This window comes from Chelonia mydas, chromosome 1, assembly GCF_015237465.2.
Source record: "Chelonia mydas isolate rCheMyd1 chromosome 1, rCheMyd1.pri.v2, whole genome shotgun sequence".
In the NCBI taxonomy this organism is placed as follows: Eukaryota; Metazoa; Chordata; order Testudines; family Cheloniidae; genus Chelonia; species Chelonia mydas.
Window position 1 is genome coordinate 324,090,802 of NC_057849.1, and position 26,050 is coordinate 324,116,851.

At 42.2% G+C, this 26,050-nt stretch overlaps 1 protein-coding gene across 5 annotated transcripts in view; it reads left to right on the forward strand.

The window, feature by feature from the left end:
• The window catches only part of RSBN1L (round spermatid basic protein 1 like), a 102,918-nt gene that overhangs the window by 25,878 nt on the left and 50,990 nt on the right, over positions 1-26,050 (forward strand). For 3 of the 5 annotated variants that reach the window (XM_037889218.2, XM_037889220.2, XM_037889219.2), the window contains one exon: positions 23,100-23,743. In XM_037889218.2, the coding sequence (XP_037745146.1) occupies positions 23,100-23,743 (644 nt within the window). The remainder of the gene's footprint in view (positions 1-23,099; positions 23,744-26,050) is intronic. The other 2 variants (XM_037889221.2, XM_037889222.2) reach the window with 1 other exon arrangement.

The following is a 26,050-nucleotide window of genomic DNA, read 5'->3' on the forward strand; positions in this document are numbered from 1 at the left end:
CCAGAGCAGGTCCATCCTGTGTACCAAATTAAGGTGGGGCCCCGTGGAAATATGTGAGCAGGTCATTAAAGGATGTATCATGATAAATACACACAAGGGATCTAGAGTTGCACTGGCTACCTTAATTCTAGCATTTCTCAAATTTTGAGCATTTAATTTTGACTTTGTAACCTTAGTGCCCTAGTCTTTTTTTGTGTGTGAATTAAAAAATGCAAACTGAAAACCATATTGACACATGTTTAGCGGTAGAGTTGGAATCTTTAAATTCACTGCATGGACATCTGCTACTTCAGCTAACTGAGTAACAGATAGTTATTGCAGGTTCTCCTCTTCTGTGAACCAGCACCAAAGGGGAATGAGACACTGTGACTGGGTTTCACAGATACTTTCTGACAGTAGAAGAGTGGTGAGACTCAGGAACCATGGGTTCCATTCAAGGCTCTGTAAGGGGGAGTGTTCTTGAGTGGGCACAGATTCTTTTGTCCCATTCCCCCTCACTGTGTCAGTCCTTTCTCTTTTCCTGGCTACTTGCCCCAGTAACATTCTCCTGGCCTATCCAGTCCTAGTTTCCACTCATCAGGCTTCTTGCACAGCTAGTCCCAGTTCTGCCCCCAGGTTGTCACCTTTTCTAGCCTATCCTGTTCTCCCCCAACTCGTCATCTAGTCTCTGTGTTCCTCCCCATTCCCACTGACTTCCAGTTTCTCTCCTCCCCAAGTCTCCCCAGATTCCTTTCCTGCCGTACTGATCTTGTCCAGCTTTTGTCCTCCCTTCTGCATTTTAATCAGCTGGCTTTCCTCTTCTGCACTGGGTTCCAGCAGCGTGGTTTTTGAGATGACAGGTGAGACAGGCTTCCTGAGGAAATCCCAGTGCCCAGCTGCAGCCCAGAGCAGCAAGTCAAGGGAAACTGCTTCTGAGCCCCCACAGCGGCTGGAGCATGCTCAGTTACTCTTTGGGGATGGCACATGCACAGTTGGATCAGCACTAGTGTGACGGGGTTTCTAGCAGTGTTGCCTCTAATTGTTCCCAGCCATGTACAGAGTGAATTCTGTTATGCGCACCAATATGGAGGTGATATCATACTAACATGTGGAGGTGACATCACCTCCATATTGGTGTGCATAACAGAATTCATGTGATGGGGTGGGGCCGAGGGGTTCAGAGAGTGGGAGGGGGCTCAGAGCTGGGGCAGAAGGTTGGGGTGTGAGGGCTCCGGCTGTGGGTGCAGGTTCTGGGGCGGGGCCAGGGATGAGGGATTTGAGGTGCAGGATTGTGCTCAAGGGCTATGGTGTGGAGAGAGGACTCCCCTGTGTGCGCCCCCCCCCCCCCCGCCCCATTAGCTCGCTCTCCCCGCAGCAGCACCTGGCGGGTTCCCTGAGCACATGTATAGTGCTAAATAGGCTGCTGCACATCCGCGCAGCTTACAGGGAATTTAAGTCCCCGGGGTACCAACCTGGAACTGGGTTACCCCTGTGCCCCCTTAACTCTCCAGTCTGGGCTGTCTGTCATAATGCTTTGCTACTGACAAGCAGCAAACTTCTCCAGGCACTGTTATCACTCAGCACAACAGCATGTGGAGCCTCACACCCAGCTAGATTTCATGAATGCTTCCAAAGTCACTCACAGATCACACAGAGGCACCAGCCAGTTCTCCACCGCCTTGCACCCCAGAGCTGTACTGTCTTGCCCTTGTCCAAAGCCTGACCAGTGTAAGTTTATTACCTAGTCCGTCCCTCCCTCATTGTGGCGAGAACATACACAAGCCTTTGTAAACTGAGCTGAGATTTCCCAAGCACTTCAACCAGAATATATTTTTACAGAAAATATAAAACATTTATTAATTATAAAAGGATAGATTTTTAACTGATTAGAAGTGGTAGGCATAAAAGGTCAGAGATAGTTACCAAAGAAAATAAAAGTAAGCAGAGTCTAAATCTGAAACCTTATTGGACTAGGCAGTATTTAGATCAAGCAGTTTTCTCACCCCACTGGATGTTGCAGCTTTTCTCTCAAGCCTGGAACCAGTCTCTTCAGTTGAAGTCTTTTTGTCTTTCCAGCGTTCTTGTTGCTTCCAGCGTAGGTGCGGGAGGAGAAAGGCAAAAGCATGATGCCACTGTCCCCCTATGTTCTATCCTCAGTCCATGTACCTGGAAAATGCTAGCTCAGACTTGTCCTGGTGGGCTTTGAGTTAGAGAGTTGAGCAATTCCCTTGATGTGGTCTTGTGCAACTGTCATTCAAATGTAAATCCCTTGATTCCAACTCCCCTGCTGATTGATGGTCATTTAACACTCTCCTGGGAGTGGTTTGCTTTCTTTGTTTGTCGCTTGCAAATTTACAACATTTCAGTAATAACCGTACAGCAAAATCTCATAACTTCATTCACACGAATGATATACATCTTTGGACAGAACAGTGGGTTTCAGCAGATCGTGACTTTTCATAGAACATCTTAAATGGCATACTTTGTATGAAACTTATCATAATTACATGAGTGGTGAATATGGGGGTTCAAAGGTGCTGCTTTGAGGTAGAGAGTGCCACAACTAGTAGCTGAGAGAGACTGGAACATGCACAGTGAGGATGGAACCTTCTGAGATTTTTGCTCTTAACATTTAAGTCTCTACTGAGACTTGTGTGAACTGCAATTTTTGGCAGATTTTCATGGGTTTAGCAAAAAGCGTATCCTTAACTTAAAGGCCACCCCCTAGCAAATTTTAAGTCCCTGCTCCAGAGCAGTGACCTTTTCAAAGAAAAACTCTACTTTTTTTTAACATGGGGGGAAAACTGTGTTTTCCCTAGCCTCATTCTCAGAAATAGTTGAACTGTTTGGCTGAAATATTTAAAAAAAAAAAAAAGTCTGAGGCAGACACCTGGCATGGAAAATTTCAGCCCAGTCAGTAACGTTTGGCCAAGTTTAAAAGCTAGTGAAAATTGTCATATGGGAATTGTTGGACAACCTTAACAAATGGTGCTACTGGCTCTGCCTGTAATTAATCTTTTCCTAGGTATTTATAGGATAGACTTTTGTGTTTAAAACCACAGTGTCTTAACTTTTGAGTCTTCATTTTAATGCTATGAGGGAGGAAAAACCTAGCTACTTTTTTAAACTGTGGAAAGTTACAAATACTACTGTGTAACAATATCAAATTTGTGGCTTGTTCTTGAGCAGGTCATCTTATTTTGAGGTAGCTTACTTGGATTTTTCAATGTCAAAGGTGCTTTAAGATCCAGCCTGTAGTCCATGTCAGTCTGCAGGGGCCCTTTCAAACTTTGTAAACCACCTGTTGGATTTATTCCCTGATTAGGGATATCTTTCCTGAGTGTGCTTTTTTTCCCCTCTGGAACAAATGTCAGATTAGTTCCAAGCCCTTCTGGTGTGCACTGGGGAAAAGACATCCATGAAACCTTCTGTCATAGAAACGCCTAGATCTGGGTGCCCTTGGCTTTCTATTTGGTCTATCTATCCTCTTTGTGTTTAGCCCAGGGATCGGCAACCTTTGGCACGTGGCCCACTGGGGGCTTACCCTGGCGGGCCGGACTGGTTTGTTTACCTGCTGTGTCCATAGGTTCAGCCGGTTGCAGCTCCCCCTGGCTGCGGTTCACTGCTCAGTGGGGGCTGTGGGAGGCAGCGCGGGCTGAGGGATGTGCTGGCCGCCACTTCCTGCAGCCCCCATTGGCCTGGAGTGGCAAACCATGGCCAGTGGGAGCTGTGATCGGCTGAACCTGCGGACGTGCCAGGTAAATAAACCGGCCCGGCATGTCAGGGGGCTTACCCTGGTGGGCCGCGTGCCAAAGGTTGCCGATCCCTGATTTAGCCCATGGAATTTTTGTTGCTATTTCTGTTCGCCTTCTTATTTAGGTGGTGGTACACCTAACTGAAAAAGCGATGGAGAAACCTGGGAGGACAATGTTGTTCTCCCAAAAGAACTAGATGTGAAAGGGATATTTTGTGAGTTCTTCAGAATCATGCTACTCAAAGAAAAGGAAGTCAAATATAGTTGTTTTGGAGAGCATAGTTCCTACTCTCCATTGTTCGGGACTGGAGGCCCTGTCTTTTCTTTGCATTTAAATGTGTACAGTCTGAAGAAAAGGATTATACAGTCCCCTTTTCTTCAAGTAATGTTCTACATGAAGTGGGAATCTGTATGCTGTTGGAGAAACATTGTCTTAATTCAGTAGCTCTGAGCGTGCACCAACTGATTTAATTTTGGTTTTCTGGTAGTGTCTAGCCTTCTACTTTTTTGTTTTTTTGTTTTTTCTTTAAAAGTGACCAATTCTGTACAAACACTTGTATGAGAATATTTGGGTTGCAAAGTTAAACTTTCTAGGGTTACTGAATGCCAAAATTAGGGGTGATGTGCTTCCTTAACTCAGCCTCATTATGCATATACAATAGACTTTTAATTCCATTATCGTGTACTATTATTTTTAGTTTTTCTTCTTCGTGAAGTATGTAAGTTGGACGTTGCACAATGAATGAGAGAGGTAAAACATTTATTTTGAAGTATACTTTTAAAACCTGAGAAATGAGGAAGGCTGTATGCAAAACAATCTGTCCACCAAAATTTAAAACATTCTTTTAGTTATATAATTTAAATACTTAAAATGTAATTGTACATGCCTATAAAACTTTTTTTCTTTAAACAGAGTTTTGTATAGAATGCACTGGAAGCCATTTTGGAATGGTATAGTTGAGACCTTAGCATTTAGCATTTGTCAGGTCTGTTTTGCCTGTGTGTCTTAACGTTTTCCCTGAGAGAGACTTGCATTGAATACTCTGTAGCCTAGGGAAAAGTACAGTGGGCTTCAGGCCATGAAACCTAATCCTGGCTCTTCCAATGATAGCTGTTAATATTTATGTGCATTTCGCAACTCTTGTGTCTCAATACCCTCACTTATTGTACATCCATTTTATCTCTAAAGGAAATGAGAAGTTAGATGAGATCACTAGTAGAGCTAGTAATAGAATTCCAGTTTCTAATATGATACTCAGCCATGTTGCCTTTTTCAGAAGGAATGTGCTAAATTAAGTTTGGCTATGCTGTCTGTAACCACTAGAGCCCACTTTGTTCCCAGTGCCAAGAGCAGGACTCTCAAATCTTGTTTTGCAACGTCTCATGCAGTCTCACAAATAATTGACTCTCACTTGCCATTGGATTACATTTGTCTCCCTCTGCGGGCTCCATATAGAGGTAACTGGATGAAAACAGCCTTTTATTTCTGATGAAGTAGAAGAGATTTCTAATGGTGATCTGAAGACTGTGGTTTCAAAGCCTGCTTATGACCCATGGGGGGGTGTTTAAATAATTTTACTTCTTTCTGAATTGTTTTGATGACCTTGAAATTAATTGAACTTTTTTGCAATGATTTTGAAAGGTAAAGCCATCATATTTAGACATAAACTTAGATGCTGTATAAATATTTGTTGCATTTTTAGTGTTTTGTATTGTGGTTAATGGGAGCGGTCCCTTTTAGAGCAGGGGGACTGGAATCTGTCCCGTCTGTCATGACTTCTTGAAGATAATTGCTCCTGCCTCTCAGCTATCTCCTCAGTCAGCTCCTTGAGTATTCTGGGATGTATTTCATCAGGCCCTGGTGACTTGAAGACATCTTACTTGTCTACATAATTTTTAATGTTTTCTTTCCCTGTTTTAGCCTCAAATACTATCTCGTTTTCACTGGTGTTCACTATATTAGACATCCAATTGCTACTACCCTTTTGGGTGAAAAAAGGGATAAGCCAGGTCTCCCAGAATAACTGGACCAACCTCGACACTATTAGTGTCCACAGTACTTCTGAGGGCAAACTGTTTTTTCCATTTATTTAAACAGGATTGAGTTATGAAAGATCTAGGCATTGTGGACCCTCCCAGACCATATTATATATAATATAGGACAGTCTTGCTCATTGATTATTCTAGGAATTCTGAATGAGTCCTTTGGCCCACACAACTCCATAGAGAGCTATTTAAATACATAGGTGAATTTTCACATCTCTGTTCATATTTCTGGGTCATACAACGTGGGAGGGCTTTGTGTATATACTCTAACTGCGATCGTATAAATATGGATTGGAGCAGCCGGAGATGGAAATGATCTATTTTAGAGGGTAGTCTCTTTCTTTCTGCTATTTGTCTGGATGGAAATTAGATTACTCTTAATCTTAATACCTTTTTTTAAAATTTGAGATTTTTCCCAGTGTGTTGACCAGCATTCTCCTCTAATGTCTGAGGTTGCAAGCTATTTATTTATCACAACATGTAAGCCCATACAAAGTAAAGTGGTGGGGTAGCTCCCTTTGATGGACAGCCGGACAGCTAGTTAGCTGTAAAATCCCTCTTGGTAGCTGTTCTCTGCTTGCTTTACCTGTAAAGGGTTAACAAGCGCACAGGTAAAAGAAAAGGAGTGGGCACCTGACCAAAAAAGCCAATGGGAAGGCTAGAAATTTTAAAAATGGGAAAGAAACTTTCCCTTTGTCTGTTCTCTGGGCTGCAGGGACACGGAACAGCAATGCTATAAGCAGAAATGCTGTGTAAGGTTTGAACCAGGTATGAAAGTATTTTCCATACCTAGAAAAAATAATTGGATAGGGAATGTTTAGTTAGACGCTGTCAGGTTTATTTCTTATTTTGGCTCGTGGATCTCCTCTGTTCTAACATCAGATGCTTTTGTTTGCTTGTAACCTTTAAGTTGAACCCCCCAAGAAAGCTATTATGGGTGCCTAATTTTTGTAATTGTTTCTTTTAAGATCTGGCAAAAAGCCTAAGTTCCACATGTCATTTTTTCCTTTTTGTTTTTAATAAAATTTACCTTTTTTAAGAACAGGATTGGATTTTTGGTGTCCTAAGAGGCTTGTGCATGTTTGATTAGCTGATAGCTACAGGTAACTTCCTTTTCTTTCTCAGCTCTTCCCCAGAGCAGGGGTGAAAGGGCTTGAGGGTACCCCATAGGGAGGAATTCCCAAGTGCTCGTTCCTGGGTTCAGAGCGGGTTTTTTGCTTTTGGGTGGTGGCAACATTTACCAAGCCAAGGTCAGAGAGAAGCTGTAACCTTGAGAGTTTAATACAAGCCTGGAGTAACAAGTTTTTTTTTTTTTTTTTTTTTTTTTTTTTAAATCCTTGCAGGCCCCACTTCCTGCACTCGAGGTGCCAGGGTGGGGATTCAGCCGTGACACATGTCTACACTGGAATAACGTCATTAGAAAATGTTTCAACTAAGATGTTACACATAATATGCACATAGTGTATGTAGTGTTCTCTAAGGATATCCCATGGTCTGTTGCTTTGCTGCTGAGCAGTATGCATCCTAAGATTGTTTTTGCTGTGAATTGTGGAAAGTCGGGTGGGTACAAATTTAAAAAAACCCAAAATCCATGTTTCCACTGACTCAGCCCCATATTTCCTTTCTGGGCTGGCTAATGCCATTTTTGTGTTTGTTGTCAGCCTGGACCCAGCTTGCTCTGTACCACTATGGTGACAACTGTGAATATGCACAGGCTGCTTCAGTTGTATTACAGCACATGGAGCTAGATGAATTCTATATTGGACTTTGTGTGTCACACTACCAAGCTGATGTGGGAGCAGGAAAATATTCTATGGTAGCAATAACCACTCCTCTAGCAGCAGGAAGATATTCTGCAGTGGTGGCAGCAGGACAAGGTAGAAGAACTGGAGAACGCCATGATGTTTGAATAGGAGGACCAGTTCCTTGGATAATCTACATAGCATTTTGTGTCATTTTTGGGCCAGGAAAACTAGCGTGGCTTAGTGGGAGAAGATGGTTCTGCAGAGCAAATGACCAGCAGTGGCAAGAAGACTTCAGAGCAGCAAGGATTACCTTTTTTGAGACCAGTATAAAACTGACCCAGGAGCTTCAGGGACAGCATACCAATGTGCACTGCCACATATCTGTGGAGAAACAGGTTGGCATTGCCATCTGGAAGTTGGGCACTCCAGAACATTACCAATCTGTAGCCAGCCAATTCCGTGTGGGGAAATCCAACTCCTGGGACCATTCTCATGCAGGTCTGGTATGCCATTAAGGTGCTGTCTAACCAGTTCAGGAAGCTTAGTAATGCTCAGAGGTGATTGATGCTTTGCCTGCATGAAGTTCCTGAACTGAATTGGGCACATGGATTCCATCAATTGCCCCATCATTTCCCCCAAATCCCTTCCCTCCCACCTGCTGTGATGCAGCATTTATAAACAGAGAGAGAAGATTATTTCTTCGTGGCGCTGCAGGAAATGGTAGACCACCGTGGCAGATTTACAGACATAAATGCAGGGTGGTCTAAAAGGATCCATGATGCTTGGATCTTTCAGAACTCAGTCCTATTTAAATTAATGGAGGAAGAACTGTTTGCCCCCCCAAGAGTAATGTGGACATTAATGGTATGGAGGTTGGTCTGGTTATTCTGGGAGATCTGGCTTATCCCCGGATGCCTTGGCTATTGAAGCCATATGTAAGCTGCCTGGACAGAAGGAAGGAACGTTTTAATTATCACCTGAGTAGTTGCTGGTTGGTGGTCAAGTGTGCATTTGGCCATTTGAAAGGAAGATGTTGCTGTTTGTGGAATAGGTTGGAAGCAGCCGAAAAAGATGTTCCAACCGTTATAATTGCATGTTTTGTTTTTGGACAATAGTTGAGAGAGACAGAGGAAAGCCTTACTGATGGATGGGAGACTGGGGTGTGGAGACTTGCTCTGAGGTCTGAGCAGATAGCAGGGATTCCACAGAGAACATAAACACCCATAGGAATGCTGTCAGGGATGTCTACTGTTCTGTATTTTGAGTCACATGCCTGAACATGTTAGCCTGGACGGATGGGGTGGGTGGTGAGATGCAGATGTGAGTACTGGGGAACATTATGTGCATGTTTTGAAGTTTAACTTTCCTTATGTGGTTTTGTAAAACGCTGTGAATTATTTCAACTTTATTTCAAGGATTTTGTTTTAAATGCAGTGATGATTCGGGCTGTATTTAAAATTTTATTATTTCATAATAACCATTTACATGAAACCAAAGCAAAAATATCTTTGGTTAGTTAAACGTTTCTAAATACAATACTAACCAACTGTACACCATGTTTAATTACTGCAACAGTGCAAACAGAACTCAAAGTGCAACAGTAAGAACATTTCAGCTACCACAATTTGGTGAGGGAGATAAGTGACTATAAGCCTTGGCTCTTGTTGGCTTGGATTTTGGGGTTGAGTGCCTCTGCTCAAACTTATCAGAGTTGTTGCAAGGCTTAAAAGAGCTGGACTCCCAAGTGCTAGTGTTCTTTGTGCCCAGAAGTTGGATCTGTAGTGAATGATCACAGCTGCTGGGAGCACTGCTGTGGGGATGAAGAGGTTAGGAGTTGCTGCTGGTCCCAATGGACAGCAGTGTGCAAGGGCTGAAGGACATGGCTGGGTCCCAAATTATGGGAATGCAGGGCCTGTTGGCCTATCAGGAGCATGTTTTGCAGGAGGGCATTCTGGCTCAGGAGAGTGTCCATGAGTTGCTTCTGCATCTGCTTGTTCCATGCTCTCTTTGAGCATGGTGATTCTGTCCTTGGCCTCTGCCATGATCTCCTGAAATAAGTGCATTTCTTTGTCCTTTTGATTATTCATGTAAAGCCTCCATCTCTCAGCCAGCCTGGCTTTCCTCTGACTCTGGAATGAATTCTGAAAACATGTTGTCCCTAGTCGTCGTCTTTCTCCCCCTCCAGATTGGCCAGCCTGTGAGTAGTAGATATAGAAACTTTGTCCTTGATTGTCTGGCTGTTGCAGGTCCTGTGGCAGTGGGGGTGGGGGGAACCTTAGCTTATTTTGTTTGGGCTATGAACAATAAGAATCATGATTTAAGCATGTCTGTGATCTTGCCTTGACTCTTCCCATTCTTGGAAGAAATTCAGAGATCTAAGTGGTCAGAGTGTATTTGGATTTCAGTGTATTGTCTGCTTCTATGCTGTTAGGGATGAGGGTGGCTCCAGGTTTGTTTGCAGTTTTGTTTTCATGCTGGAAGTGCTGTTATGGTGTCATAGGTGTAAAGAGTGGGGTTATGGGGTTCTTGGGAGGTGAGCTGGATTGTAATTCCCTCTACATCTAGGATGTCCTCATTTTCAATGACATCATGCTGAGGTGGATGACTAGGAGGTAGAAAATGGTCTTATTCAAAAAGGCAAAGGGCAGACCAGCAAGATAGGCTGTGAAGTTATTTACCAGGATGATTTATCCCCAACCCCACAGATGCACTGTAGGAGTGGAAGGGGCTTGCAAGCTACACTGGGCGGCATGGGCATGTGGCTATTCTTAATGTGTGAAACAAAACCGAGCTATTTCTCCATGTCTGCAGAGGAGATCTAGCAGAACTTAAGACTGAGAGTGTGTAGAGAAGAATAGATAGGGTCCTACAATGACTGTCCGCTACAGTGTGTATTACAGGGCATTGAACTTCAGTGTGGAGCAGTATTGTTTTTGCCTTGCACAAGTGCACGCTGCATCCCTGGTCATCAGGTAAACTAAGAAAACTAAACAGATTTCTTTTCCTGTGAGCACTGTCTCAAACTGTTGAATTTTGCACAAAATGCTTTCGTTATTCAAATCTGTTGTGGGAGAGGGGTCGGGCAGACTGCGACTATGCCAAGCTGGTGGGTGCTATTTTGAAGCATGTAAAAGGGGGTAGGGGAAGGGAGAGGTTCTTAGCTCACATCCACCAACAATAATAATGAATTGTAAAGAAAGGTACTTACATGCTGAAGTTCCCTCTAGAGGATGTGATTCCTTGTCCCCTGCCTAGGTTTCTGGTTGGAACTCAGGATCATCCAGTGTAGGACAGGAATTGTTGCAGTGCAGGATGGGGACTGTCTTTCCAGATGGTCCTGAGTCTCAAAAGATCCTGGCTGTCAGGGGGCAGCTCTTCTCCAGCATCATCCTGTTCATCCTCTGATAGGTCTAGCTGGTCATCCTTCGTGTTGAAGGGAGAATGTCTCCTTTTATCCCTCATTTAATATACTTTCTCCTCAGCTGCTTGCTCTTTATCTGGCACTGGTTGGTGTCCCAGTCTTGACCCCTCACAGACATGCTTTGCAGTGTCGCTGAGAAGATCCTTAGTCTTGTGGTTGGCCACAAGAGTTTCATGAACTGACGCTTCTTCCCAAATGTCAGTGAGATCCAGAGACTTGGCAGAGGTCCAAGCAACTGTGCAAAGCATGTTGTGGGACTATTGCAGTTGTATCACCAGAATAACGATATACTAGGATCAAGGAGCAAATGGGCAAAATCTGTCTTTACACAATCTTTTAAAGGGAGGGAAGGGTCATCCTGGAAACTTGACACCAGAGCAGGGAGGACACACAAGTAAATGGACAGATCAGTAATGGTTGACCTGCAAAGCACAGTGGGATAGCCAATGGAAGCATGCAAAAAAGTGGTGCACAGCAATTCATGCATATGAACAAAAGACTGAACTAATTCAGTTCTAAGCAAACCTAGTCCACTTTGCCAAGGGACTCCAGAGTTCCTGATAAACAAAGAGTAAGTGTAGAGTGATGGGTTGTCGTGTGTATGCAAGCATTTTCAAACTGGACTAACTCTATTTGGATCCAGTTTAAAATCCATGTGTAGAGAAGCCTGTAGAAACTTATTTGTACAGTGGTTTACATGATTAAAGCATAAAATTATTTTTAGGCAGAAGGCCTGTCCTTCTAGACAGGAGAAGATTGACAGTAATTTTCTCCTCCTCCCTTCTTTCAGCCCTTCCAGACCACACACATCCTCTTGGGTTGCTTTAGGCCTGTTTCTCCCTGTAAGCATGCGGGACTCACCCTGCAGTGCCTCCTGCTGGTGTCCTGGGAATTAGTTCCACTTCCGGCCTTGGAGCACCCTCTGCTTATGCCGGGCCCCCATGTCCCTCCCGGAGCCGGTACCCCTTGTATGCTGGGGTGCTGCCCCCTGGCAGTAAGATGCTTTCATTATTCAGATCTGTTGTGGGAGAGGTGGCAGGGGCAGGGGCCCCCATCCCTACCTCGCCTCAGTCGTAGCTACTACCAGTGTGCTGCTAGCCCCGCGCCCTGGGGCAGACTGCGGTATAAGCCACTCATCACAGGCAATGTTGGGTTTGGACCTGTTGCCTCTGTCTAACCTTGGGCTGTCCCCTGCAACCCCAGTACCTGTTGGACCTAATACTAGGCCACGGCCTGCGGCTTTCCTGGCTGGAGCTCCCCAGCTCCTCAGGGCCTTCCCGAGCCCTGCTCCAGTCTAGGTCCCTGCAGCCAGGTCCCTCCCTCTCAGAAGCTAGAGAGAGTCTCTTGAGCTTCAGCCCAGCAGCCCCTTTATAGGGTCATCTGACTCTGTTTGGGGCTTGGCCACAGCTGAGGCTGCCTCCCAATCAACTCAGCCTAAGGCTCCCAGCCCTGGCCCTCTCCAAGGGCTGGCTTTTAACCCCTTTGGGCCGGGAGCGGGTGACCATACCACTACACTCCCCCATCCCATCTTTTTACAAAAACAGCTTTAACACAAATGGTCTGATAGGATATGTCCCAACTACACAGTTAACTCTGTAGTTCACGAAAGCTTATGCTCAAATAAATTTGTTAGTCTATAAGGTGCCACAAGTACTCCTTTTCTTTTTGCAAATACAGACTAACACAGCTGCTACTCTGAAACAGTTAACTCAGTAAGTCAGGTGTTTTTCCTAACCCCCATTCTGTCCTCCCACTCAAACCTCACCCAACTTTAGTGGTGCTTTCAGCCCAGGATAGCTGGCCCAGCTGGAGGTGTAAGCTATAGCTCAGTGCTGCTTTCACTCTGGTAACTTGTAGCCTATGTCCTCACAACAGAAGGGGCACCACTTGTGTCCTGATAATCCTCCAAAACCTTTCAACAATTCTCCCCTCTCCTCACCGTGTGCCAGGAAGGACATACAGATTTTACCACAACTCACTGGAAAGGAAGCATAGAGTGGCTGAGTTTTTTCTACAGCGTAAAGAACAATGAGAGATGCCCTCAGGTGTCCTAGCAACACACATCGGTGAATGCAGCACCAGTGAGGACACTAACTTGGCAATGGTTTGCAGTGTGTCTGCTTATACCTGAGCTAAACTAACCTGGGTGCTGGTCATCCAAGTTGACTCTTCAGTGAGCACATACCTTTAGCTTTTTGATGTGTGTTCAAGGCAGCGAGTGCCAGTGGCGCATCCTTGAGTGGACCCTACTTTCTCCATGTTTGAAATTTGAATTTTTTAAGTAAAAATCAAGTTTAACTTGGAATTTAAGCCTTTTATAGTTTCACCGTTTTATCTTGCTTTGATTCAGAATAGTAAAACAGAATTGATATGGGAATGTAATTGGCTTTAGGTTGCTGTGTAATCTTTTCATCAAGCTGCTCATGAACTATGCCCTAGTGGCACTCTTACTTGCTCTCTTGGAAGTAAAAAATCAACTTAAAGAACATTTAACTTGAAAAGTTAAGAAATGTTTGATTTAAGATTGTCTGTGCAACATTGATTTGCCCCCATTGTGCATAATGTGCATTATGATGCAGTGTTTAGTTACATGATCATACGCTATTTTTTACCACAGGATCCCTGTCTCATTCAGTGCATTGTAAGGGAACACGAGGGCCAGGATTAATCCTGAACACAATCTTAAATTTGGCATTTCTAAATTTCAACAATTTGATTTTGCAACCTAAGTAACTTTCTTTTTAATGTTGCTTTTTTTTTATATGTAGTAAGATAGTGACCCATATGATTATAGTGGGGTTGAATGATCTTCCATACAGGAACTTGGGCTGCTAAGTAAAGTACAAGGCTTTCTTTCAGGGTAAGTGAAGCGCAATGCTTGATTAAAACTAACATCAGTCCTGTGTATGTAGTGTTAAAAACAAAACAAAAAACTTGTTCTGCATTGTTAAGCTGTTTCTAATGGTAACTTTAGTGAAGAATAAGACCAGTGTAGAATGCAGGGAGCTTTAAAATTTTTTTCCTTTCTTAAAGGGAGGCTGTCAATTTGAAAGATTAAAGAAGACTAAAGTACCCAGTTTTCTAATAGTGCAGCCTCTTAGTAGCATGCCCAGCAGCTTTAATTCCTTTTAAAAAAATAACAAAACTACTTCTGCACTCTAGTTGGTGTATTTTAAGGGTCTTTCATGCAGGGGAATAGGAGCTGTTTTCTGTCTCCCTTCCTGTCTGTGCTACTTCCTCTTTGCTCAGCTCATATTCTCTGTGTGGGGAGGTGTTCCCACCCTCCTTGCCCCAGTGCTTCTCCTTGTTCCCAAGGAGAGGTCAAGGGATGCCTCTGGTCTCAGGCCCGCTACTTCTCTTTGCTATGTTCTGTAGATGGGAGATCGTGTGTGGGGATCTCCACTGCTTTCCATTCAAGATCTGGTGAGGGATTTCATCCAGCACTTTGCTTCTCTTTTGTCTGTCCCTCTCCTGCCCCCAGGTGTGGAGGTAAGAGAAAGTAGACTAATTCCTATCCTGCTTGGTTGTTCCAATACTTTGAGTCTCTTTAAGGTGAGAGGACCTCTCTGGTCCTGTTAAGGGTCATGCTGCCAGCAAGTGCTTCCTTGACCCCAAACCTCACATAGCAACAGTAGCCCTAAGCCTTCTTGTAAGGCCTGAGGGGAAATATATAGTTGCAGTTATCTCCGAACTGTGCATAAATGGTGTAATCACTCCAGCACGTGATTAAAACTTTGTATACAGTCACTTTCACTTCCTGTCATGCTTATATTAGTATGGAAAGAAATAGGGATTGTTGCTAATATTTCAGTTTTAGTAATCTTGGGGGTTAAATATATATATTGGTATAATTGCTGCCTCCAACACTGAACAGACAGTTTTCTAGTGATTGGTGAAGGATTAACTAACCCGGGGGTTCTCAAACTGGGGGTTGGGACCCCTTGGGGTCATGAGGTTGTCACATGGGGGTTCGCAAGCTGTCACCCTCCACCGCTTTGCCTCCAGCATTTATAATGATGTTAAATAAACAGTGTTTTTAATTGATAAGGGAGGTCGCACTCAGAGACTTGCTGTGTGAAAGGGGTCACCAGTAAAAAAGTTTGAGATGAGACAGTTCTGTACTGGGGGGGGCAAGGTATATTTTAACATTCGTTAGCCAATGTGTTAAATACACCATTTTTTTTCTAGTGAAGATAAGGTCATGGACTTCAGGGGGACAACGGGACTGGTAAACATTGAGACATGTCCTTGACTTTTTAGAGGTCTTTAATATAATAGTGCCCTACCAAGGCTGGCCTATGTACACTAAAGTTTCACCAGTTTAATTAAAATCTCCTGTTTAAAATTTAGTTAAACAAGTGAGGACACACTTAGGTTGATTTAGCTTAATTTGGTGATTTAAACTTAAGTGTGATTAAACTGATTTAAGTATGTTCACACATGGGTTTGCACTGGTTTAACTAAAATCTATTTCAAAATCAGTTTAAACGTATGCAAGTTTCTTGTGTAGACAAGACCTTAGATCAGGGGTAGTCAATTATTTTTTGTCAAGATCCAAATTTCTTGGTCAAGGTATAGTCAAGGTCCAGACTCCAGAGGGACATTTTTCACACTGCAATAATAGTAATGATAAGTAAATAAAAAAGATTTCATGGTCTATTCAAAATCATGTGGCAGTCTGGATTTGGCCTTCTGTCCACTTACTGAGTACCCCTGCCTTAAGGCATGTCTCTGCTTACAGCGTGTGTGGGGAAGACGCTCTATGCCAACAGGAGAGAGCTCTCATGTCTGCATAAAAAACCACCCCTGTGAGTGGCATAAGCTATGTCAGCGGGAGAAGATAAACAAGTATCTGTTTAAAAATAAAGTGTAGGAACCTACTAGTACTTGATGGTATGTTTAAACTATCAAAAATCAGATGCAATTTCATACCTGTTAATGGGTTTAGCTGCCATTCTCAATACTACTGATAGTACCCCCCCCCCCCCAAAAAAAAAAAAAAAAAAAAAAAACCAACCTCCATCCCCTTCTTTGCCACCTTGAAAGTGGAGGGAAGGTTGTCCCTACCCTGACAGATAAATGAATGCCTTAATCGCCATCATAGTTGCCAAAGTAGCTTTCAGCATAGGGCAATCTGGAAATGTTTAAAATTGTACCTGCAGGGACACCAACATTAAATCTAGACAATCTAAGGAGCTAAGTGATTTCAGGTATTACACCTGCTTTCAAGCTCCCTGCTAATCTGTAATTTGTACTTTCTTAGTTAAATAAAACAAAAACTAAACCCATTCTCTCTTCTGTTGCTACGATCCACATGTGGGTGTTTAAAGACATATACCTACTTCCCTGTACCATATTTGTGGGTTTTTTACTTCCTCTGTCTGAAGTTTGGGTCCATTGTGGTATAGGAAGCATGTCAGTAGCTGGTTTTTTAACTTGTATTTTGTCTGGTTGCATGCTGTTCCTGATTCTTAGAGCCTTTCTCTTGGGCTTCCAACTTCCACATTCTGGAATGTATGAGGCACTGCTAAGCAGCCTTAACGCTCCTTTAACAAAGCTTTTTATTAGTGAATTTATCTTGTTTTTAATAAGGCTGTCAATTAATTTTTTTTGAGTTAATTGTGTGAGTTAACTGTGATTAATCGCACTTATAACAATAGAATGCCAATTGAAATTTATTAAATATTTTTGCATGTTTTTCTACATTTTCAATATTGATTTCAGTTGCAACGCAACACAATACAAAGTGCTCAGTGCTCACTTTATATTTTGATTACAAATATATGCACTGTAAAAATGATAGATAAAAGAAATAGTATTTTTCAGTTCACCTTATACAAGTACTGAAGTGCAATCTCTTCATTGTGAAAGGAACTTACAAATGCAGATTTTTTTTGGTTACATAACTACACTCAAAAACGAAACAGTGTAAAACTTTGGCGCCTACAAGTCCACTCAGTCCTACTTCTTATTCTGTGAATCGCTAAGACAAACAAGTTTTTTTTACATTGACCGGAGATACTGCTGCCTGCTTCTTATTTACAATGCCACCTGAAAGTTAGAATAGATGTTTGCATGGCACTTTTGTAGCTGGTGTTGCAAGGTATTTACATGCCAGATATTCTAAACATTCATATGCCCCTTCATGTTTTGGCCACCATTCCAGAGGACATGCTTCCATGCTGCTGATGCGCGTTAAAAAAAGTGTCAATTAAATTTGTGACTGTACTCCTTGAGGGGAGAACTGTATGTCTCCTGCTCTGTTTTACCCACATTCTGCATATATTTCACATTATAGCAGTCTCAGACAATGACCCAATACATGTTCATTTAAGAACACTTTCACAGCAGATTTAACAAGACACAAAGAAGGTACTGTTGAGATTTCTGAAAATAGCTACAGCACTCAACCCCAGGTTTAAGACTCTGAAGTGCCTTCCAAAATCTCAGAGGGACGAGGGGTGGAGCATGCTTTTAGAAGTCTTAAAAAAGCAACACTCTGATGTGGAAACTACAGAACCCGAACCACCAAAAAAAAAATCAAGCTTCTGCTGGTGGCATCTGGCTCAGATGATGAAAATGAACATGCGTCAGTCCCCTCTGCTTTGGATCGTTCTCAGGCAGAACCCATCAGCATGGAAGCATGTCCTCTGGAATGGTGGTTGAAGCATGAAGGGACATACGAATCTTTAGCGCATCTGGCACGTAAATACCTTGCAATGCCAGCTACAACGGTGCCATGCAAATGCCTGTTCTCACTTTCAGGTGACATTGTAAACAAGAAGCAGGCAGCATTATCTCCTGCAAATAGTAACCAACCTTGTTTGTCTGAGTGATTGGCTGACCAAGAAGTAGGACTGAGTGGACTTGTAGGCTCTAAAGTTTTACATTGTTGTATTTTTGAATGCAGTTATTTTGTACATAATTCTACGTTTGTAAATTCAGTTTTCATGATAGAGATTGCACTATGGTTCTTGTCTGAGGAGAATTGAAAAATACACTTGTTTTTTACAGTGCAAATATTTGTAATTAAATATAAAGTGAGCACTGTACACTTTGTAGTCCTAATTTAATATATTTTAAAATGTAGTAAACATCCAAAATCATTTAAAATAAATGATATTCTGTTGTTTAACAGTGTGATTAATCATGCTGTTAAACCTGTCTAATTGCTTGACAGCCCTATCTTTTAAGAAACTGGTGACTGCGGAGGGGGGGTGTCCTTTAAGGGTGGGTGATGGGGAATCCCAAAGCCCATTTCCTTGTTTGAGTGGGAAAGGAGTTCTTCTTCCCCACACAAAAGCAGGGGAATGTTATTTTTTCCCCCTTTTAGAAATACCAGGAGCTTTGCAGTGGCAGCTTCACACCTCAGTATCCTGGCAGAGGTGTGACCTACCTCATTCATCAACTTGTGGTTCTTTCCTCCCTGCTAATCTCAGCACTATATGTTTGTCATACCTCAAACCTCCTAGTTCTCAGCTTGATGTGGACAGTGCTATGCACTAAGCCAGCATTTTTAAAAAGTCACTTTTGGGAAACTGAATCCTTGGAACGTCTTGGCTCAAGGGCCCCAAATTTGTACTGCAATGCCTACACCCAACCCCTGGTGTGTGGCATACCAGTTTTTGGAATTTGAGGATTTTTAGAGCTCTTAAAGGTTATACGTGGCACAGTAATGGTGGGATCCTGTGGCATGTGGCTAATTTTTAGCTTGAATCAGTCACGTGCACCCTTCTGTACCCAGTAAGAGAGCCTAATAACTTTATTAAATTCTCAAGCTGGATTGTGGAGCCAGACTCTAAATAAAGCTCAGGGCAGTCCTGTGATAGTTTTTTGGGGATATGTTTTTGCCCATATGTGCCCGTACCACCCTCCCTGCCACCTCCCCCCCCCCCCCCCCCCCCCAAAAAAAAAAGTTGGAAGAAAAGTGCTGTAAGAAATAGAAAATTTTAAAATGAGATCATCTGGAGAGAGTTATGCTTGGGAACCCCTTCACCACTCTGGTCCATTTAGTCGTTTAGCAGTTTTCAGGCCAACTTCAGTATGCATGTAGATTTTAAGGTACTTTAGAAAAACTAGCTCTATATGAAAAGTCCTGCTCAACTTTATGCGGTGCTGGCAGGACCACTCCATAATTTACATGACAAGAGAGGACAGGACTCTGGCAGTAGCATGAGCTCAGGCAGTTAGGTGGATGGATGCTCAATGGCAGTTTTGCTAAACAAAAGATGGGAATCCGGCTCACAGTCAGCATTTAAAGAGGCAAGGTGGGCGAGGTAATATCTTTTATTGCAGAAACTTCTGTTGGTGAAAGAAATGAGCTGTTGAGCTATGGCTGGTCTGCACCAAAAACTTACATAGCTATGTTTTTTTGGGTGTGAAAAATCCATCCCTGCAAGACATAGTCCTGTCTACGCTACACAATTTAAGTCATAACTACCACAGTAATTTACTGCAGATTTTCATGTCCACACTACCCTAATTCTGCTGGTGGTGTGTGTCCTCAGCAGGAGAGCTTGAACTGACTTCAGTGGGGCAGGCTGAGAGCTCAGGCTGCTGGCTTTGCACCAAGCTCCCAGCTGGGAGTTGGGTGCAGGGCTCCCTGCTGGGCCGATGTAAGTAGTGCAGTGTCTACACAGATACCATATCAACCTAACTACATCAACCTAAGCACGATACTTCTTGTGGAGGTGGAGTTATTAGGTCAGCGTAGTGGGACACTTACAGTGACAGGAGCAGCATGCAGCGTTGTAGTGTAGACACTTTAGAGTTAGGTAGACATAAGCTGCCTCCATGTTGACCTAACTCTGCCTATAGCTATACTGACCTAACTGCAGACAGTGCTATTTGGTTACTGCTTCTCAAGCAGGTGGATTAACTACAGTAAACACACATTCCACTTAACTGGAACGGGTATGGAGTATCATTAAACAATTACAATCCATACTCAGTGGGGACCACATCCTGAAAGAAATCTTTCCTGAACCCCCTTTTCTGGCCTTCAAACAATCTCCCAGTCTTGCCAAGCTCATAATCGGAAGCAAGCTCCCCACAGACCAGGACACATCAACGGAAAGCAGCACCAGAACCAGCTATAACCACAGATTAAAAATCTGCAGACATATCTCACTTCCCCCCGCCACCCCTCACATAATGCACCTTTCAAGATCCGTTGGTCCTACACGTAGGGTTACTATATTTCAAGTTCCCAAAAAGAGGACACTGCTGGAGGTGGGGAGTTGGAGGAGCTAGAGGGGGTACCTGTGGCAGGGGCACTCACTAGAGATGGGGGAGTAGTGTTGCTCCCTGTCAGGCTGGCAGCATGGCTGGTGCAAGCCTAGAGCACAGCAACAGCCATTAGTCAGTGCCTCCCTGCAGGACCTCCTCCCCAAGGCTGGGATCCGGGGCCCGGGTGGGTGGGATCTGGCTGCTGGGGAACGGACTAGTCAGACCAATGGGGACTCTTTCTAAGCTGCAGTGTCTGCTATGCAGAAATCCAGGACATTTCCTGTTTGGAAAAACCACCCAGACAGAGGATGGAATCTCAAAAAAGAGGCAGTGTCTGGGAAAACCTGGACGTATTGTAACCCAGCTATATATGTCTATCACAATGTGCTGTATCTCATCTACTGCATTAAATGCCCCAAAAACTACTATGTGAATGAAACCAGACAATCACAACTCTCTTGAATGAACTGTCACAGAAACCTGATAAAGGACAAAAACATTCATATAAACTGTGGTGAACATTTTTGACAATATGATAACTCCCTATCAGTCCTTATTGTCAGAGGAAACCTGTGCAACACCTTCAAAAGACAAGCTTAAATTCATAATGTTGCTGGACATGAAAAATCATGGTCTTAATAAAGACATTGGATTTAATGCTTATTACAACAATCTGTAATGCACTACCCTCCTTTTTTATTCTATGACTGGAGAGGTGTTAATGGGCCATTTCATCTTGAATAATCTCCTAGAATATGTGTTAACTACTTATTCTAAACCAGGGGTCTCAAACTCAATTTGCCTTAGGGCCAGTGCCAGTCCTCAGATCCTCCTAGTGGGCCAACACTGAAGATGGTGTTCAGAAAAGAAAACATTTATATTGTATTTTTTATTTTGAATTTCTTAGAAATAATAAAGTTGTTATACAAGTTTATACAATTTTTCACCTGCCCGAGAGTTTTTAGTGTTTGCCCAACACTTGAAACGCTTCAGTTCTGTCAGTTTGTTGATGTTTGGCCTCCGTGACTGATCAGTTGAAACCTTCAGGATTGCAGCAAGGTGTGCATCAGATAGTTGTGTTCAGTATTTTGACTTGTTTACATTCATTGTGGAAAAAGGTGATGCTGCCTCCATGGCTGACTCTGCCCAACAACTAATGATGCTGCCTCCATGGCTGCCTCTGTCTGGCAAGTAATGATGATATCTCTGTCCCTCTCCCCCAGTCAATGGGAGTTACGGGGGTGGAGCCTCTAGCAGACACTGCCGGCAGCATCTGCCTGCGTCTCTCCTCCGTGGGCTGCAGTGGGGAGCTTCTTGGGCTGCAGATGGCCCGCAGGCTGGGAATTTGAGACCCCTGTTCTAAACAATCTGTTCTGTTCCACCTTGTATTTAGCTGTGACACTTCTTAGTACCTTTCCTAGACCTCAAGAAGAGCTCAGTGTAGCTCAAATGCTTATCTCTTTCACCAATAGAAGTTGGTCCAATATTCCTGGGGGAATTCTCTACCAAAAAATTAAAAATTCTGTGCACAGTATTTTAAAATTCTGCATATTTTGTTTGTCAAAATAACACTATATAATCACACCAGATACAATTATTTTGGTAATTTTATTTCAAAATATCTGTCAGCAACTCTGTCTGTAACAATACAGCTGACAAAAAAAATTCCTGCAGGAATAGAGAGTTAAAGAAACGCCACCAAATACCCTAAACACCCACACATTCTTTCCCCGGGGCCTAGCTGCAAGCTGCCCCTTCCTAGTGCAGACACCAACACTCCCTTCACCCTCAGAGCCCAGCCCCCATAGAGCCAGGCATGGGACCCCGCAGCCCAGATACCCGCAACCTCTTCCCTACAGAGCCTAGCTTCAGGGTGCCCTTCAGAGCCCAGGGATCTAGAGAGAGAAACAGCCTGATGCTGGGCCCCAGGCTTGTATGGAGTTTCCTGCGCACTGCCTCCTTCCTTCCGGGTGTGCCGGGAACTGCAGCTGCCAGGAACTCTCCAGCTCCTTCTCTCCCCTCCCCCTAGCAGTCTTCTATTTGCGAGCTGGGGTGCTGGGTCCAGCAGCTACTAGGGGTGACCAGCAGCTGTGCAGTGCCCATTCTATGGGGAAAAAGGAAATTCTGCACAGAACATTAATTGTGTGCAAATTCTGCATTGCGCAGTGACACAGAATTCCTCCAGGAGTAAATAAAATATATTACCTCACCCATCTTGTTCCTCTAATATCCTGGGACGAACATGGCTACAACACTGCAGTCTGCATTTAAATCATTTAACGTACTGGCATAATTGCTGATGAGGTTGCACCACTGTTTAAACAGCACAGATAAGATTGTGATTGTTACAAAACTTTCCTTTCTTGGTCAGTGTGGGTTTTTTTGATGTGCCTTTCTTTGCCGTCTCCTGCATCCACACACATCTTATCTAATTCAGTAATATAAGCAAAAGAACAATATTCAGAGTAGGGTCTATTAACTTTTTCAGAGTGCATGATTCTACTTAAATTTTTTTAAAAAAAAAAAAGGCTGAAAAATCTTGCTTTTTAACAATTGGGCCAAGTTTCTAATCATAAATAGCAATTGTATCTACAGTATTTAAGAGTACTTATTTCATAATGCATAATATGAAGATAAAATACATTTGATAGAATTATAGCTAATGGTAAATTTTGGGGTTCTGGAGAAGACTGGTGGTATGGTCAATATCCTGCTAGAATAAGTGGTCAGACATAACGTGACTGTATAACATTGCTCTAGTTTCTATTTGGCTTCAGTAAAATACCTTTAAAGTTGTTTGATACTTTAATTGTAGTGTTAAGTCTCTCTCAGCATGCCTCTTATGGGGGTACGTGTGGGTAACTTTTAATGCTATTATTTAAATGGGGAAATAAAGATGTTTCAGAAATCTCTTTCCTCTTTACAGGTGGGAAGGAGAAACCAAAAACCAATGCAGAAGAATTACTAATTAAAAAGGTGAAGAAGAAAAAGAAAAAGAAACACAAAGAATGTGAGAAAAGGAAGCGTCCAAAAATGTACAGCAAATCTATTCAGACCATCTGCTCAGGATTGGTTTCTGATGTTGAGGATCAAGAAGCCAAAGGCATCATAGATGATCATCTTAAGGATTGCAGTGAGATGAATATGGATCCCAAGAAGGACTGTGGGTCCAAGATACCCAAGAACAGTGAGTTTCCATTTGTCTCGTTAAAGGAGCCACGGGTTCAGAATAAACTCAAAAGGTTGGACACATTGGAGTTCAAACAGCTCATTCATATTGAGCACCAGCCTAATGGAGGTGCATCAGTTATCCATGCCTACAGTAATGAACTCTCTCACTTGTCTCCTGTGGAGATGGAGAGGTTTGCAGAAGAGTTTGTGGGTCTGGTTTTTAGTGAAAATGAAAACTGTGCAGCTTACTATGTAATGGGTATTGTTCATGGGGCAGCTACTTATTTACCTGACTTTTTAGACTACTTTTCATTTAATTTTCCCAATTCACCAGTGAAAATGGAGATTTTGGGAAAGAAGGATATAGAGACAACTACTATGTCAAATTTCCATGCTCAGGTAAGAGGTTACACATTTTATTTTCTAAAAACATCTAATGGTTTCAGATAAACTGTAAATGATTTTTTAAATGCAGTTGCTATCAGCTAGAGTGTATAGATAAAACAGAAGATTAGAGACAGAAGAATATTTGAGTAATCAACTATTCATTCTTAAAATGTAGACAATGATGAAGCTTTGTTTGCATTCAAACATTACATTGCATTTTTTATGATCAGTTGAATTGTGTGCACATGTATGCACTTCTGGAGATTTGTTTTCCTTGACTGAAAAATAGCATGAGAATGAATTTTCTGCCTGGTGCTGGCTTCATTTAGATATTTGGACATGAACCATTCATAACTTCCTGAATTAGGTTTTATCTGAGGAAAATTATTATATAATCTCTAACAATAGCTGCTGTTGGCTAGATATTTCTTAACTCTCTTTAAGAGCTATAAAGGGATTATTATTTCTTAAGGAACAAAAATCATTTCAGTTTGTATACCTTCAGGAGATTAATTATTTTCAGTTTCATTAGATTACCATGATAAATGCAGTGTAAACACTTATATAGATGTTCATGAAAGAACTAATGAAAAAGCTGAAGAATCTATTTTTGACCACATCAAATTTGGATAATATTTACATTTAACGCTGTTTATCAGAAGAAACAAGTTACTATGTAGTTTTTAAAGAATTTTCATATACCATTTAAAAAACATCACATATAACTTTCTCCTATATAAATGTAATCATAAAAATTTCTGTTCAAATGTGGATAGTGTACCATACATCTTACTTCGTGTGTAAAGCTTTCCAAAAAAACTTTTGCTAAAACGTGCCTAGTATACAGAAAAGAACTGCGCACAAGGAGTACCCAAAATTAAGACATGTTGCTGTGAAACCTCTGGTGATTAACAGACTAAGCATCCTCTTTTGCTACAGAACACCTATATTCAGTACTGCCACAAATATCTGTACCAAAGCCTTATTCCCCTTCTTAAATAAGACTTCTAGAATTATGGAATAACTACCAAAACTGTTCTTACTTCATGAGACAACTTCAAGTAGTCAAGATGGATCCAGCTGTGGTCTTTAATTCTATATGTGGTACCTAGATACTGTGGTGATGTATGCATTAGAAGTGAGTTTTTAGATAGATAAGCTACATGAAACTATGAGTTGATTTATCTGTATGGTTATGGCAAGAAAAGTATGTGGTTATGGCAAGAAAAATACGGTGCTTCTAACCGAACTTTTCCCTGTGTATATTCTGGATCTTATCTGCCTGTTTCAAGGGACACGTAAAAGCTTCTGCTTTTTTTAGCACCACTGAGACATACACAGCTCTGGGAGAGTGAACTAGATTTCTTTTCTGTCTTGTGAATCAATATAGCAAAATTTCAGTTGCAGTAGCTGCTGTTGTATCATAAGTCAGACCACAACTTGATTTTAGGTCCAAGCTCAGTTTGTAGTATTCTCAGTTAAATAAAATATCTTGTAAATTGAGCAAATTGGATCTGGAAATTTGAGACACATAGACCACCTCCGTGCTATGTTAGTTGCATTTTACAATAGAATCATATGTTTAAATAAGAAATCATAATAAGAGAGCTTTAAATACAACTGATTTTCTTGTATTTATTGTAGAATCATAGAAATGTAGGAGTGGAAGGGACCATGAGAAATCATCAAGTCCAGCCCCGTGCACTGTACCAGGACGAAGTAAACTTAGACCATGCTGACAGGTGTTTGTCCAGTCTGTTCTTTAAAAACTCCAATAATGGGGATGCCAGAGCCGCCTCTGGAAGCCTATTCCTGAGCTTAACTATCCTTATAGTTAGGTTAGATATTAGGAAAACTAATTATGTTTAGTTACGTTCGTAGAGATTCAGCAACAGTTTCAAGTGAAGACCTTCACAGATTCTCACAAGTGGAGAGATTGTTCCAGTTTCTTTAATCTAATTCTATCATATACTGAACTTGTGGCCAAAATATTTCAATCTAATCGTTTCCTCCTTCCCATACCATTTTTCTGCCATTCTGTCCTTCTGTTTTTTCACTTTGGCTATTGTCTCTTCAATAGGTGTCATCTGTGAGCTACTCTTAAGCCCTCACAAAAGCCTTGCATTTCAGCAGACTCTTTTTGGATAAAGAAAGATTAATATAGCTCCTCTGTGGACTGTCATTAGGTCTGAAATTGTTAGGGAGAACACATGCTATAATTCTTCCTTCCAGTGCAGTATAACTAGAGTTGAATGAGCCAGAGTCACTTAGTTTGATAACTCTTTGAATCTGAATCACAGTACCATGTTCCATTACCTG